A 17751-nucleotide genomic window follows, 5' to 3' on the forward strand; every position below is an offset into this window, starting at 1 on the left:
TTGTAGTCCCTGTAGTTTTTAAAGTATATTAAAAGGGAACACAGGAATGTTTTTAAAAATCGATTCTAAACTTTCAGAGCCTTGACTCTCACCTCACAATCATGCATTATGTTTACCAGACAAATAAATAGGAAAATAGTTTGCGATTTATTGTTAGCGAGAACTTACATGTGTTCCCAATGCTCCCCACATTTCTGGGTATCCCCTTAAAGTAACTTTCAGAAGGTTATGATATGAAAAGCTACCTAAAGTTCAAATATCATCACCTGTGTCATCTAGGAGGGCATGGGATAGATGGCCAAGTGGTAAATTTGCAGTCTGAATCTCTAGGTGTAAACTTCTAGTCTACTTTTATTTCTCTGTGATAGTAGGCATGCTATCCAGTCTCTCCAGGTCAGCTCACTTGCAAGAAAGGACAAGGGATGCCCTCATTACTATGCCTCAAGGGATGCTGGGAAGATCCTATGAGATACTACATTAAGAGTGGCTGACCTGGGGCGGGTCAATGTCCTGAGCCTAGGTCAGCTGCCAGTAATTGCCTGTTCCAACAGCAATGACAGCTGCTAGGTGGAGGGGCACCAACACACCTTCTCTGATGTCCTTTCCACTCCTCTGTTCACCGCACACAAACCCAGACCATCTGGACAAAGTAGAGACACGCCCTGCCTTGCTTACCCAACGTGCTTTGAGCGTAGTTTTAGACATGAGTTTTCTTTATCATTGCCTCAAATCGCCTCTCACTGCAGCCTCTCTCCTGTGCTTATATCCCCACCATCTGTCCTTTATGCCAGATGTGCATCTGGACTCCAGAGTGAGAAAGACCAGATAAGACAGGAAAGCTGGCACCGACAGCAAGCTTCCAGGCAAACAGTGGCTTGCTACCTTGCGCGGTTTGAGTCTGCTTCACAAAATTACATTTTTTCCTAGTTAAAAAAACATCTGAAAAAGGCTCTGAAAACTTAGTGGAAATTTCGATAAGAGAAACAACAGCGCGACTATATATAATATACCTGTTTACCCACTACAGTGTTTCCAATTTATTTTCCATGAGTATAGGGTTAAATCTGGCTTCTTTTCCGAAAAGGTGTTTGTCTGGGGTCATGATGCTTGCTCTTCATTATATTTGCCCCCTCATAGCCCAGAAACTTACTATTAATTACTTTGCCAATAACTTAAACACCCGAGGACGTTTCTTCTGTGAGGATGAACTGAAATACTGCAATATAAAGAACTTGGAAGTCTTCCTGTGGTCTTTTGTTCTCTGTGTGTTTTGCTCTGTGTTGTGCGAGGATCTCTTATATTGCCAGGTAAAGCAAATGAGTCAGGCTGGCAGCTGGTGTTCAATGGCGCATACACTCGGAGAGGACAAAGGGTGTTTATTTGAAGGAGATCATGCAGAACATGTGTAACGACCTGGAAAGATCAAAGAAACCTGGAGGGTGAACTTGACTGTGCTGTCAAGAGCGGGGCAGCCATTGGCCAAGACAGTGATGCTGCTGACGTTGCCTTATCTTTCCCATCGTTCTAGGGACACTGACGGTTAATGACATTTGGTGCCACTTTCTGGAGAACCACCCTCAGATGACAGCGGGTGACTAGGAAGTTATATCCTCAGGTATCCTTCAATGGATAGTGGACTGAGGGAACGGGCGCCTAGCTCATTTCCCTAAAGGTGGGAGAACTGTTCATGAGCTACCATGGGTGATCCTGGGCTCCCTGTGGGGTCAGAGTGAGGGTGTGAGCCAGTTCTCTTTCGCTTGTCTCTTTCCCTGTTCTACTTCTCCACTTTCCTCCAGGGCTTCTCCTTAGAGCATCCTGTCCAGAAATCAAATGGACAAGAATCTGTGCCTCGAGTTAAGCTTCATAAAACCTTACCTACCACTTCAGAGCCGATTTGGGATCCCACCATCATGGGATAGGAAACACAGGAGTGGACTATGCTATCATGAGGGAGTTTATTTAGAGAATGCAGGGTTTAATTTCTGGAGATTTTAATATAATTTATTTCCAGACATTTATTCAGTCATGATCTTTATTCATATCTCCTGGAGGGAGTTCAATGGAAGAAGGATTTCATTCTTTCAAAGTTAAAATTCTTCAAGTACCAAAACATATCCACCAGAGGGAGAAAGGAACAGAAACCAGGGCATTTGTCCTTCCCAGGAGGAAATCATAACTGTACAAAAGTGCTGGGCTTGAGTTTGTGAGAAGAACAGAGGCCATTTTATTGGTAAGGTCGGCCTATTTTCCACCGTTCCTGTTATTGCAGACATAACTGTGGCTTTGACAGGACTCTTCAAGGATTAGCTTGGTTGAAATTCTAAGACAATATGATTCTAAGATGGCCCATCACTTATGCAAGGCAAATAAACCACACTATAGTATGCTTACAAAAAGCTACAAAGTGTCTCTACCCTGTGGCAGCTTTAGCTTGAGAGAAGAATGACATAGGCTTGCTTGCTGGTCTACTAACTGGTCATAGGCAGGCTAAGTTACAAGTGAGAGCATGTCTTCGATAGTTGTCTAACTCTCCTTGCTCAGGTTTTACCCTAATAGAAAACCAAGAGGTAAAAATGGAGACATAGCACGAACACACCAATGTGTCTGTTGATTTTCTGCACTAAGACCTGACCTTTAATTATGTAGCAGCCCAAAGGGGGCAATCTCCAGGACCTTCAGATGTGTGATTCTTATCTTCCCACGGGGGGGGGGGGGGGTGGGGTGGGGTGGGGGAGAATGTGGTTTCTAGACTCTGTATAGGGTCCCTTGTTTCCTGAAAACTTGGAATTGAACCTGCATGCAATTTCCTTGAGAGGCTTATATGGAGGATTAGGGGAGGACAGGCATGGGAAGAAAGAGGAGGGAAAAATAAAACCAACGGGGCCTCTTGCTGCACAGCTATGTGGTTATTGTTCTATTGGTTAGCTGTCATAGGAGCAAGGCCCAGGCTTGTTTGCCCATTACAGACTCTAAAGTTGGCTGTGTAGGACTTAAAAAGCACTCGAATCATCTAATCCCCGACTCACTGTGACAAGTGAGTTCTTCTGTTTGACAGCTATTGACTCATAGTTTGATAATTTGATATTTAATGGCCCAATTTTAAATGCACATTTAGAAATTATGTAGATATAAATATATTGACAGTTAATATTGATATTATCCTGCAGGGGATTCAACTTCCTAAATTCAAAAATATAAGCAACTGGTACATGCGGACTTGTGAAGTAGAACCAGAGGATAAACACAAAGTAATTTTAGATTTCCTTTTCCTTCTCAAAGTCACTGTGCCATTTCATCTGAGTTGTTCATTTTACAATACCCTTTGAAGTAAGGTGGAACAGACATTGTTTTGTGGCTAGGGAGAGCTATACCACAGAAGACTTAATCTGTTGAGTTATTTAAGTCATAAATGACAGAGACTTGGCTGTGCACCATATCATTAGTCCTTAGGGAAATTTCTTTAGAAATATGAGATGTCCCTGTGCAAAGGGAAACTAATTAACTCTATAATTTTTCTGAGTGTCAACTATGTACTGGGATAACAGGAACCATGGAGGGTGGAGAGGACACAGAACCTAGATCTGCAGTAAGTGGTTACAGTCCTTACAGTATGGTTAGGGACAGGGTCCATCACTCCAGAACAAAGCTCAGCCCTCTTCTGAATAATTCCTTCAGTAAAAATCACTCCTAGGCAGTGGTTCGTTTGTGAGTTCACTGTTGTCACAAAGCCCCATGGGTATGGATAGGCTGCACAGTCCCTGGGAGAAGGCAACTTTTATGTTGTGCTGTGGAGACTGGAGACGACGGCAAGAAAAGGAACAAGAACTAAGCAAAGGCTGAAATGCTAGCAGAAACACAAGGCCCAGAAGAAGGCAGGAATGGGAGAAGATTGGGTAGGATAGGGTGTTGTTTTGGGGCCAGTAGCAAACAGATCTGGAGAGAAAAATCTGAATTAAATGGTCTAGGATCTCTTGGATCCAGCAAGGATGTCTTTTTCTGTCGGTGATTGGGGGATTGTCTCATAGTAAGATAATAAGTAGTAATAAATATTGTTTTAGGAAGGTAAGTCTGAAGAGAATATACTATGAATTAACAAATGGAAAGAATGAGATCTAGACAGAAGGGATAAAATAAAATATTGCATATATGATATCTAAACTATATTAATTCTAATGGCATTTTTATAATTATAAGATGCAAAGATGAAGTAATGCAAGCCAGGTCCATGGTGAGTGAACAGAGTATCAATAATGAGAAAGCTGGAAAAGCAAGAATCCCTAGGATTTAGGGGTGGATAATTGGGAACAGAGAAAAAAAACTACTATAACTCCTACATTGTATAGATTTGTAATCTTTATAATAATTTTTACTACATATTTTCTTATTTATATAAGCATGTACATTTAGCTTCTATCTTATTTTACTTACAATTATAACTAAAATTATACTATTGTTACCAAGGATGAGATTTATACAGCATAACCCAAGAGCCTTTGAGGACTGTTGATTAATAAAGCATCCTTTATAATCTCATGACTTTATAGCTAGATGTTTATGAAATAAACAACTATAATTACTTTGTGTCAGGATCAAGCTCTGGAAATAAAACATGAGGCTTTTTAAAAGGTACTATTAGAATACATAAGCATAAAACTTTAAGGATTAAGGGTGAAATTTCAGAAAACTTTCTTTTGACTGTGTAACACACAATCTAGGCATTGTATTTTGTCATTCTTAACATAATCCACTATGCTGGCAGAGATTTATGACAGAAAGATAGGAGCGAGAACAGAGAGGAAGGAAGGGCTGACAGGATAAGCAAAGTATTTCCCTGTTGGGAGTTGACCTGAGAAGTAACTCATGAATTCATTCGTTTCTAGGAGCTCCTGTTCTCCAGAGATTACGTTCTATATGGAAGAGATAAAACAACCACTAAAAAAGTATATATGTCCTCCAGAAGTTCTGAGTCTATTGGCCATGACAGGCACTGAACTAAAAGTGACAATACACACATGAGTTCTAGAAGCAGTCTAGGCACGTAAGTTTTGGGATTAATGCAGAAGGTAGCAGGAGAGAAGTTCCTGGGTTAGTGTTGGGCTGCCTGGGTGAGGCTCAGAGCCTGTGAGGAACGATCCTGAGTCATTCAAGAGGAAGTGATGGGTGAAGTTTCTTCCCTCTTTTCCAGCCCTCCCCTCCTCTTTGAACCTTTCTTGTCTTCACGTTGTCAAGCTGTTTGGTGTTTTATTGCTTGTAGGAAGAAATGTGAAAGCAGAAGGCAAAGCACTATGGGTTCTGTCTTCTTAGTTCTAAAGGTGCTCAGGGGAGGAGCTCCTCTGAAAGTCTGGCTGCCGGGTAAAGGGATATGGGAAATAAACACGAGTAGAGAATCTTATTCACAAAGCCAGAGAAAGAGTCCATGGACTTAGGGGAAGGAGAAGCGCTAGTCGAGATGACTTGGGAGCTGGAGTCCTGGCAAGACACTGCCTTTTATGGCTGAGCCCTGGAGAAATGGGAGACCTTTCGCAGGGGAACCTTGATGCTTGGTAGAACCACGAGAAAGAGTAGCTGGTGCTTGGCATAGAGTTTCCTATATACACTTGAGGTGTAGAAATCAGCAGTGAGAATATATTGTTGTATCTCACAGTGTGTTGGAGAAAGTCTAGGCAGGAGGAGGGAGGGAATGAGTGACAGTCACCAAAGAAACAGAGGGGCTTGTATGAACAGACAGAAGATACGAGCTGGAACAACAGTCATAAGTGAACCTCTGAGGATACAGGATGTAATGGACAGTTTAGCAAGTAGCAATTTGGATGGATAGCTCAAGGCAAATGGGACTCTCATATTTTATATTAAAAAGGTCCTTTAAAAATCTAGATGAAATTCCCAAGCAAGAGGGACCTGAGGTTGAGTCAACAAGAATGGGGCTGAGATCAAGTTTCTGCCATAAATGGCAGGATGGGAGTTAGAACAAAAGTTTAGTATGGGTTACAGAGAAATAAAATGCATTTCTCATTTCCTGATTTGTAGATGCAGATTCATTCTTACTACAATGGTGGCACTTTCTAACAGCAAATAGGGAAATGAAGGACAGAGCCCAGGCAAGTACTATTTCATGGACTTTAAAGAGTTTGGTACAGTGCCTGGAAAAACACCACAGTAGCAGCATGGGTAATGTGTGGGTGTTTAGCAGGAAATAAAGTCTGACAGAGGCTGGCAAAAAGTTAGGCCAGAGAGGGTGTCATATTCTATACAGAGGAATGATCAAATCAATTTCTTCCAAAAAGAAAAGTGGAAATACTGAGGAATTTAAAAAGAAAGGCATTCAAATGTATTCTAGAATACTACTGTTTGAGACATCTGGGGATGGATTGCAGAAGGACAGAACCTGAGGCAGGAGGGTCAGCATGATATTGATTAAGAGAAATGGGAAATCTCAAGTCCTCGGTGGTAATGAAGTTGGAAAGAATGGAGTCCTAGGGGAAGATGATATATCCTCACAGGGCTTGGGTACAGCATGAGAGGGAGGGGAAGAAGTAAGACAGTTGGGGATATTATCAGATTCCTAGGATTCAGAATACACAAAGGGACATGACTTGATGAAGAGTTTGAGTTCAGTTTCATTAGAGACCAGGGGAAATGGGATACATTTAATAAAGATTCAATACAGATTAGGCCCTAGTTTTTTTTTGTTTGTTTGTTTTAAAATAGCATTTCGCGTGGATCACAGAGATGAATAAGATATCACTTGAGTATCCGCCTTTCTCCAACATGCACTTCAGTTAAACTAACAAGTGAATCTTTAACCTGACGCTGCTCGAGATTCAAGTAAGAGCAGAATTGCTGCAGCCATAGCTCCCCTCATGGAAAGGGTCACGCTGACCTTGCTTAGAATTAGTAGTGCATGGCAGCAATTAAAATTAGCCTGGTTTTTAAAAAAACTGTTTATTACTGTCTTGAAATCTTCTTTAGTGTACCTTTCCTACATTGTCTACAGCCAGGATGACCCTCACTGCTGTTCTGCCCTTGGCATTGGCTCTCTGCCTCAAGGCTTCCCTTTGAAGCCACTGTAAGTGCCTGAGCCTGGAAAGAAAGAAGCTGAGAATCCTAGCTCATCCCTTCCTAGTTTAGAAGGAAGTGAAGGATAAATGAGTGACGGCCCAGTTCTCCCGACTCCAAGTTACCCTCGAGAGAAAAGGTCTCTCTCACAGTGATTTCCAGACCAATTCTGAGACTGTCATTTAGCTATACCCAAGTGCAAGACTGTCGCATGGGGGCTGGGGTAGAGCTGTCAGGAAGGCAATAGCACTTTGTGGGAGGAGACAGGAGGAATGATTTGATTGCACTCTCTCCTCTAAAGTGTGATCAACTGTTTGTTGGCTAAGAGCTTTCATAGCTCACCACAACAAATTTCTCTCTTGTCAGATCATTCACGAGCAATACATTAAAATAATTTTTAGATCTTCTTTTCTTTTTAAGGCAGACTCTCACACTGTAAGTCAAGCTGACCTGGAACTCACTATATATTTCAGGGTGGCCTAAAACGTATGGTAATCCTACCGCCTCAGTCTCTATGTCCAATTTCACACACCACTGGAAAAATAAAAGAATTATTTAAGAACACTGTGAAAAGAGTTTAATAATATTTGGAGGAAGAAAAAAATTTACCCTTCATTATGTACACTGCATATTCCAGTTTTCTTTCATAGACTTGCTTTACATGGAAGCATATCAAATGAATAAATACATCGCAAAGACAGAGAAGGGTAACAAAAATATAGATCTTGATAAATAATTCTTGTTGTGGTTATGTAGGAGAGAGGGCCGCTTATTCGTGCCGGTCACCCAGAACCGAAATAATCACACAGAAACTGCGTTAATTAAAAACACTGCTTGGCCCATTAGCTCTAGCTTCTTATTGGCTAACTCTTACATCTTAATTTAACTCAGTTCTATTAATCTGTACATCACCACGAGGTCATGGCCTACCAGCAAAGTTTCAGCACGTCTATCTCCGGTGGCGGATCCATGGCGTCCCCTGACTCCACCCTCTTTCTCCCAGCATTCAGTCCAGTCCTCCCTGTCTACCTAAGTTCTGCCCTATCAACAGGCCAAGACAGTTTCTTTATTCATTGATGGTAATCACAGCACACAGAGGGTACTCCCACATCACCTCCCCTTTTCTGTTTAAATAAAGAGAAAGGCTTTAACTTTGATATGGTAAAATTACAGAAAGAAAACTTTAGACAAATTCATTTGTGGCACAGACTTCTACATTTCTTCAAACAACATGGGCATCTGTAAGAAATAGTCTTACACTTATTATCAACTGCTTTGTACCATGTTTGATTATAATTAAGTGAGATACCTCTGTTTGGTTAGTGGCCCTTGATAAGTACATAGTAAATGGTGCTAGGAACCATCCCATTGTTGAAGATGGACTTTGTTGGGGTCTACACAAACTTCAAAGAACCATATGTACCTGCAAGGTTTTCCTAAGCACAGAGATTCCATTGGGTGACTAGAAACATACTTCTTGGTGCCCATTTGGTTATGAATGATTCTATCCCATGGCCAGTCATTTCCAGTTTCACCCTTTGTAGCTGAAGGAGACTTTTTCAGAACAAAGCAAAACAAAAACCAGCCTGTAGGTGAACTCTCAGACAAAACTCTTACCTCTCCTGAAGTCCTATGGGTTTCATTTTGAAGGGAGAAGGGCAGACAGAGGTGGAGGTGGTGGTTCTAATCTCAGGAGTGCATTGACCTTGAGGGTCCACAACAACATTCAGCACCTTTGGCGCCTGCTCGGGCTGGACCATGCTGTGGGCTGTCTTGGCCTCGGACTGCGCTGGCTGTAACGCAATGGGTGATAGGTGGATCTCCTGGTTTTTCTCTTTGTCTTGTCTTAAGGAAAGCTGAAACCTTTCTTTTAACCTATAAATAATCTACGAAAAGAGATATAAGAGCTTCTGTGAGATATTCGTGTCCTGGACAATGAACAAAAAACCATCTCCCCTGCCTTAGAAGACATCAAAATAAACAAACAGTGGTAAAGTAAGCCTGGCCTCTGATATAATTTCTTGTTTTTGTGGTATTGAGACTTTTACTTTAAAGAGTATGCTTGTTACATAAAATAATATCTGTATAAGGTCAAGCCAACAAGATTGATCATTGACTTAGCAGGAAGCACTAACTAGGAGTAGGGCAGAGGTAAGGGGTATGGGGAGTGGATGGAGTGGAGGCTGGTGGAGGGGGGAGTATGAAGTAGGGTGAAGGTGTAGAGACTAACTGCCTCTAACTGGTATTTCCAGTTAGCCCATACATACACCATGAGTGTTTATGTACATGAATATGTTCCGCCAGGATATATTCAAACAGAAATTTATCAATGAGTTTACAAGGATGCAGGAGGACAGTTTTAAATGCATAGGAGTTTCTTGAAATGGAAGGCATTTGGAAGGAAGAGCTATGAAACATGGGCCAATGATCTTTACAGAGATGGAGAATTGTATCTGTTTATCGCAGGGAAGTAAGGCTCATAAGGTATTAATAAAAGAATAGTTATTCTCTAAGCAATCAATTCTTTTCTTGGTAAAAATGTCATTAGTCATACACCAGTTTGAGGATCTGTTAAATACTTGATCAAATGACATGTAGAACATCCAGTAAGGAATAATTTGAACAGTTAGACTTTTCTTGCTTTCCCCTTTAAATTTTTAATATGTATATAGAAAAAAAATCAAAGTATCTTTCTGTGTTTTGCGTACGTAGGTGTTTTGTCTGAATGTGTGTCTGTGTACCACATGCATGGCTGGTGCCTAAAGAGGCCAGAAAATGTGCTGGATCTTCTCTGGAACTGGAGTGGCAGATGGTTGTGAACCGACACGTGGGTGCTGAGAATTGAACCCAGGTCTTCTGGAAGAGCAGCTGATGCTTTAACCACTGAGCCATCTCTCCAACACGAGACATTGCTTTTGAAAGAGTGAGATGGCATGGTGGGGCACCAACGAGCTTACAGAACATTCTGTTTCTATACCATATCTACATATTGATGGACGACTCCCATCTTCCCCTGCTGTGCCCTTGAGCCCCCATTATTCCCCCTCCAACTTAGTTCTAAAGCTCCTCTGTCCAGAATCACAAGTATCTCTTTCTTGTTTCCTAATTGTTACCCACATTTATTTGGCGCTGGCTCACGGATCCCTACAACTAGAAGTCTAGTGTTTTGTTAGGCTTTGTCAGGGTGTGACTTGATGAACTAATTTGTGTGGAAGGAGAGGCGACAAGCCATTATCTGCAATTATGGAGGCGAACAGCACCCGGGGTGTCTGCATGCAGGATGCCTCAAGATGCCGAACTCCCTGGTTTCATTTGGAGGATCCATCAGCTGAGCAGACATGAGTTTAGGAGGATAAAAGATTTCCTGGCCCTTTCTAATCTGCTTCCCTCTAGCTAGTCATGAAATGTCTGCCTTGCCTTTTCATAGTTATTTAAAATTCTAGCCATTTCTATACTTTAAATCTCCTGTATAATTTAAGCTCTCTCTATATGTGCATATATATGTACACATATATATGAATTCATCTGAAATTGTGAAATTAATACCTTTGAAAATTTATTTTAGAACATTAAAAATACTTTTCAGGTATTCCCAGAATAATGTCAAGGAAGAACCTGTTTAACAAAATATGTTTATAAAAATGGATCAGAATTAAATTAAAATACACCAATCTGAAATGAACTATCAGAGTGAGATTAATCTCCCTGAATATAATCGTACTTCATTGTGTATATTTTTATATGTATGTATGAAACTTTTAAAAATATATTTAAAAAGAGAAATACAATTCCCTCCCAGTTAATGAACTGAGTACTTAATTGGCAAGCTGCAAATCTTCTTTGCAAGCAATTAAGAATAGAATTGACAATGCAGAGGCATCATTAGGGGTACATATGACACAATTAGAGGCTGCTTGGGATATTGGGTAAAAGAATTAGACCAAATGACAGGAGAGATAGCTCAGTGGTTAAGGGTATTTGGTGCTCTTGCAAAGGACCTGTGTTTTATTCCCAGCACATATGACAGCTGACCACTGTCTATCACTCTAGTTCAATGGGATCTGTCAATCTCTTCTGGCCTCAGCAGGCTCCTGCATGCATATAGTGCACATAAGCTCAATGATGGCACACACATATAAAAATAATAACTAAATCTCCGGTCCAAGAGAGGGAGGAGCAATAACATCAGAAAAGAGGTCAAGACCATGATGGTGATACCCACAGACACAGCTGACCTGAGCTAGGGGAGCTCACTGACTCTGGACTGATAGTGGGGGAACCTGCATAGGACCCAACTAGGCCTTCTGAATGTGGGGGACAGTTGTGAGGCTTTGGCAGTCTGTGGGGCCACTGGCAGTGGGGCCATGATTTATCCCTACTGCTTGAACTGGAGGGATACCTTGCTCAGCCTAGATATAGCAGGAAGGGCCTTGGTTCTGCCTGGAAGTGATGTGACTCCCCATGGGAAGCTTTAACCTTTCTGAGGAGTGGATGAGGGGGTAGGGAGAAGGGCAGGAGGGCACGAGGGAGTATGAATGGGGATAGCTATGTAAAATGAGAAAAGACTGTATTAAAAAATTCTTAATAAAAAAGAAAAAAAGAATTAGACAAAAAGGAAAAAGAGAAAGGCTTCAAAACCATCAGTGTTAAGGATATGCTTTTAAGGCCTGAAAGATGATCTCCTTAAGGAAAAATAATATACGTATCAGGAATAACTGGACGTGCACATCATACAATGAACTACTGGGAAATTAAGGCAAACCTTTCTGCTTTGTATGCTCATTTTCTCATAACCTGAGAGTGATAATGTGGAGGAATTCATCATCTCCCACAAGGAGCAAATGAAATCTTAGATTCTTTTTTTTTCAAAACAGTGATATGTGCTTGTGATCTCAGCACTCAAAAGGCTGAGGTAGCCGCATCCAAGGCTGATATGCGTTACACATCAAGAACCTGTCTTAAATCCAAACAAGCAAGCACACTCACTTCAATGGATTGAGAACATTTCTATGACAAACATTGCTGCACATGGGGAAAACAGATGTCAATTATTAGAGTCTAGCTTCCTTCATTCACAGTATTTACTGTAAGATAACTGTACTGTGCTTTCCTGGAGCTATGGGAGAGGGGTTGCTATCTTTATCTTGTGTGCAGTAATCTAATATCCGTAACTTTCGGTTTATTTGCAGCTTCCATAGATTTTTTTTTGTCACCACCCTGGAGAAACAAACACACAGTAGGGCAACACAGGCAGATGGCACACAATTGGTGAGCTTATTGTATTTAGATAAACCCAGAAGTACTAAAACAGGAGTTAATATCATTTAAAATGGGATAGCATTTCTTAACTTGCAGACAAGGCGTTTTTCTGAATGAAGAAGCAAATACATTTATATCATTAGGATCCACTTACTAGAAGGGATGATGCACATACTTTATTGTTTAAGCTCTTCTCGTAGGAATGTAATATGCATGCATCTATCTATCTATCTATCTATCTATCTATCTATCTATCTATCATCTATCTATCTATCTATCTATCTATCACCTATCTATCATCTATTTATCTATTTATCTACCTATATCTGTCTATCTATCTATCTATCTATCTATCACCTATCTATCATCTATTTATCTATTTATCTACCTATCTATCTCTATCATCTATCTATCTATCTATCTATCTATCTATCTCTCTCTCTCTCTCTCTATCTACATTTTGCTTATATTTTCATTTTGGAGACAGTCTTCCATGAAAACAGGAGCCAGGACACGGTTGCCCTCAATTGTTCTTGACAGGTCACTTTATGGGTACATTAGTGTAAACAAGGTCTGGTCTAAAGTCCTTCTCTGTTGCACAGTTCCGTGAGGAACCTTTGCCATATATTTTATAATCGGTAATCTCTTTCACCTCCGGCTTTTAGCCTGTTTCTCTGTGGTTTCCATGTAAGCTGATTCCTACAACGTTAATTCAGAAAAATCAGAATCTGGGAAAAGCCTACTGGAAATATGGCCCTTAAAATACTCAAGCTATCAAGCTGATTGATAGAAAGTATGGGAAAAGATCAAATAAGGCTCTCATCATGGATTTTAGCTAGAAAGCACTGTTTTTCAGCTGCCAAGTCGGGGCTTTGTCCCTCAGAGGATATTTGACAATGTCTGGAGAAACTTTGAAGGGGGGTAATGGGGCCAGGGCCAGGAGTATGGAGTGGCTCTAGGGTAGGTTGTGGGTAAACACTCTGCAGCATATGGAAAAGGAGGCCCTCCCCACCCCCGATGGAACAGTCAGCCCTCAATCCTAGAAGTGATGCTGTTGAGCAGCCCTAGGGTAAGGACTCTAAGGCTCATTTGGTTTAACTTTTTTGTTCCACAGTGAAACTGAAAGCAGCCAAACTGCTTATAGGGCCCAGCTATAAAGTCCAAAACCCACGTCTCGTCTCCTGAATCCCAAGAGTGTGAGCCTGTAGCGGTGGTTTCTTTCAAATCCACCTATCCTCCTTCTGACCTCTTTCCCCAAACTTCTGGAAGTATGTCAGAAGTGTCTCTGCACAGATTAAATCCTCAAATACAATATTTGCATATTTTTCTATGAGAATTCTTTGTTTCTTTTTTTTTTTTTTAAAAAAAAAACCTCATCCTTAAAGCCTAGCAGAGCAAGGACAAGTTAAGACTTTGCCTTCGTTTTTTTTTTTTTTTCTTTAGAGCTTGTGTTGGGGCTTTGGGATGCATTAAAATAATTTGATGATTTGAAGAAGGAAAAGAGAAAGGAATATTGAATAAGAGAAGCTATAAAAGCTGAATTATAGTATGGGGAATATAAAATGGCAGCAGTGAGACCCAAGGAATACAGAAGCGAGAGGAAGCCAAACAAAGCCATTTGAAACATTGTGCATTTATAATTTTCATTTTTAAAATCTCACAAGTAACAGAAAACATTGTGTTTAGACTAGGGTGTGTTCTAATTTTAAAATGATGGCCCCTGTAGACAGTGTTCTGTATGGTACTTTATAGTAAGTTATGAAAGCGTTTCCGTTTCTTCTGTTAAAGGCGTTAACATTCCTAACGCATCCTGGAAATGAGTCTGTGTAGCTGTAGACGCGACACATGACTGCCCATGTTCCTAGGAGCTCGGAGGTTTCCAGGGCATGTGTAAAATCATGTCCAGTCCAAGGTACTAAGTGCAAATGGGTGTGTTCTTAGCACACAGTTATAGAGTAGTAAACACTTATCAGTCTTGCCTGGGTGGAGTCCGTCTGATAAACACAGGCATACTCCTGTGCTCCTGGACCTATGTGTGGCTAGAAATGGAAGTTCATAGGATGAGTGATAGGTATAAAGGAAACCACAGTTGACTCCTTTATGGAATCAAGCAGAGCCATAGTAGTGGACTTAGAGTTTCAAACCAGATGAACTTGACTCTGAATTCCAATCTTCCTATCCTCCCATGCATAACCACCCATTGTTGGCTGTAAATCAAGTCATTTTATCTTTTCTGAATCCTGGTTTGCTCACCAGTGACACTAGGGACTTAAAACATTACTTTGTATCCTGTGGTGGATTTAGGACCAGTAAGTATGCAATATGTGGAAGAAATGAATTATATCGCTGATTCCACCACTGTGAATAAGGGGGGAGCGGGAATTGTAGGCTACTTCATTCGTAAAAAGAATGATTTGAGCTACAGGTCTGCTTCGGAGATGATGTCAGAGTCAGTTGAATCACCTGCTTGTCCAGCTATATCTACCCCATCCCTAGAGACTCTATACATAGCAGGTTAGAAGAACGTAGCTGCTTATGTCCACTGTTGACATGGAATTAGTGCATGATGCTCAGAGTTTGATGATCCAATACGCTATTTCCTCCCTCCGTTACCAGACCATGACTAGAGAATCCTTTGACTTCACTCCTGTATGACTCGTCTGTGGGTCCACCATGCCTGCACTTTTATTGATACAGTTGTTTGTGATTTCTAACATCTGCCCTCTAGATATCTCTATGTATGTTTTGTCAATACACTTATTCTTTTTAATAAGCCTGTAAGTATATCAGGAGGTCTAATTTAGATGCTAAGTGGTGTTCTTTCTATTATGTACTCAAGTTTAAGAACGAATTCTTCTCAGTAATAAATTTCCTCCATCAAAAACAGACTGAATGGAATCAAAGTTGCCCACACATTCTTTTTTTTCTCGGAAAATTCTATTTGCCTATTTGCCACCATCCCACCCACTCGGCATTCGCATTTGAGAAGAGCTAAATAAGTCACACATTTGAAAATGTCATGCTTGTCTAATTTTATAGACATAAATATATACTTCTTTCTTTGCAGTTTAAGGAAAGTAAACAATATGGCACATTTCAGAAATTTGGCAAGTTCTATGTTATTGTTTTAGAGCACATGTAGCCTTCCATTACAGCAATTTCCCTATACAATGTCATAATAAAAGCCATTCAGTTCTCATTGCAATGCTCCGTAAGGAGGCTGGACACAAATAACAGCACTTGATGCTTCATAAATATAATTAATGGCTTAAGAAAAATTCTTAATTATAGCTTTTCCTTTGCCATAGATTCATCAAAAGTGTAGGAAAGGGTTGAACTGTGCATTTGAGAGTCCGAAAGTTTTTTCAGTACATTTCAAGACAAAATGTATATTATGTAGTTATTACTAAGAGAGTCTGGCAAAAAATTAATTTAAGATAATTTATCAGAAGCGTTTGAACTTAGGAAGATGAGTTGATTTTAGAGAATCATATTTGACACATCTCTAAATGAGAACCGTGGTAAATCATATCAGATAATTTTGTTTCGCCTTAATCATATTAAAGAGTATTATTTTTCCATGAATAATCAATCCCTTCCTAACCATTGTTGGTTCCTCTGTTCCTTATAAGTGACCCTTTCACAATAAAATTTAATATAGTGTTTGAAATCAATCTATCAATCTTCAATCAATCATTTCTGTCATTTCTCTTATCTTATAATTACCTGCTTACAAGTCAAGTGTTCTTTTTAGCTGTCTTTGTTCCCCATCCCTTAACTTGTCTCTTTTCTAGGGAGGGAACACCACTACTTAGTAAAAAAGCCAAGTGACATGGGGATTTCTTAGTATTCTCCTTCCTCCTGCTCATCAGGACCCTGCCAGTCCTGTTCCTTTGACCAACACATGGTTCTTCATCTTCTACACCTCCTCATCTCTACCCTCCCCATTCCAGTTCACCATCCTCACCCCTATCCTCCCTATCCCAGCTCACCATCATCTCCATCCTCACCATCTCAGCTTACTATCCTCATCTCCATTCTCCCTATCCCAGATCACCATAATCATCTCCATCCTCCCCATTCCAGCTCATCATCATCATCATCATCATCATCATCATCATCATCATTGTCATAAAAACCCTGAAAGGGTCTACCTGTCCTTCACACTCCCTTCTACCCCAACTACTTTCCTAAGCAGAGACCAATCTATTAAATACACTCCCACACTACTGAGAACTCAAGAGCAATGGCAATGTGTTTCTGATCCTACTGCACGCACTGGCTTTGTGGGAGCCTAGGCTGTTTGGATGCTCAACTTACTAGACCTGGATGGAGGTGGGAGTTCCTTGGACTTCCCACAGGACAGGGAACCCTGATTGCTTTTCGGGCTGGGGGGGGGGACTCAATTGGGGGAGGGGGAGGGAAATGGGAGGCGGTGGCGGGGAAGAGACAGAAATCTTTAATAAATAAATAAATTTTTTTAAAAAAATAAATACACTCCCACAATCTTCATGAATGCTCTTTCTATTTTCCCCTTAAATATGACAGTGTAGACACCCCAAGACCGTTCTGGTGCTGTCCTCTCTTCTGGACATGTTCACACCCATTTTTGTATCTCCCAAATGTCTGACTGTTCTGCCTCATCAGTCATTACTGTGCTATCTTCTTTGTGGTCCTTTCTACAATTTAATATTTAACAAAGAATTGATAAATTGATAAGGATTTTTATGTTTATGGAAAAGTAGGGTAGAAAATACAGAGTTCCTATATATATATCTGTTTTATAAATATCTTGAGTTGGTGTAGTACATTTGTTATATTTATTTATTTATTTTTTATTTTTATTTTTTTTAGTTTTTTGAGACAGGGTTTCTCTGTAGCTTTGGAGCCTGTCCTGGCAATAGCTCTTGTAGACCAGGCTGGTCTTGAACTCCCAGAGATCTGCCTGCCTCTGCCTCCCGAGTGTTATATTTATTTTTATTTTTAAATTTTAATTAAAAAATATCCTAGAACTCCCTTTGTAGAACAGGCTATCCTAGAATACATAAAAATCCACTTGCCTCTGTCTCCTGAGTTCTGAGATTAAAAGCATGTGCCACAATGCCTCACTAAAACATTTTTTATTTTTATTTATTTTATTTTTTTATATTTGTAATAATGGATGAACTAGTATTGATTTATTATTACGATAGGCACAGTATAGATGAGGTCACTTTTAGTGGTATGCATTTTACACATTTGATGAATTCATAATGCCATGCAATCATCACAACACAGAAGTTCATTGCCATAAAATCTATATCCTCCATACAAAATCTTCATCTGCCATGTCTTGACATTCAGGGATCCTTTCAATATCTTCATTGTTTTGTGTTTCTCAGGATGTCAAACAGATGAAATCATGTAGTATGTGTATTATTTGATATTTTAAAAAAC

General features: G+C 40.2%; 1 protein-coding gene across 5 annotated transcripts in view; it reads right to left on the reverse strand.

Annotated features, from left to right (window-relative positions):
- Positions 1–17751, reverse strand: part of Ptprr (protein tyrosine phosphatase receptor type R) — a 235564-nt gene that overhangs the window by 73094 nt on the left and 144719 nt on the right. For all 5 annotated transcript variants that reach the window (XM_041673784.1, XM_041673776.1, XM_041673800.1 and 2 more), the window contains one exon: positions 8674–8942. In XM_041673784.1, the coding sequence (XP_041529718.1) occupies positions 8674–8942 (269 nt within the window). The remainder of the gene's footprint in view (positions 1–8673; positions 8943–17751) is intronic.

Source organism: Microtus oregoni, unplaced genomic scaffold (genome assembly GCF_018167655.1).
Source record: "Microtus oregoni isolate MIOR12 unplaced genomic scaffold, Mior012 000001F_ref0000356, whole genome shotgun sequence".
Lineage (NCBI taxonomy): Eukaryota > Metazoa > Chordata > Mammalia > Rodentia > Cricetidae > Microtus > Microtus oregoni.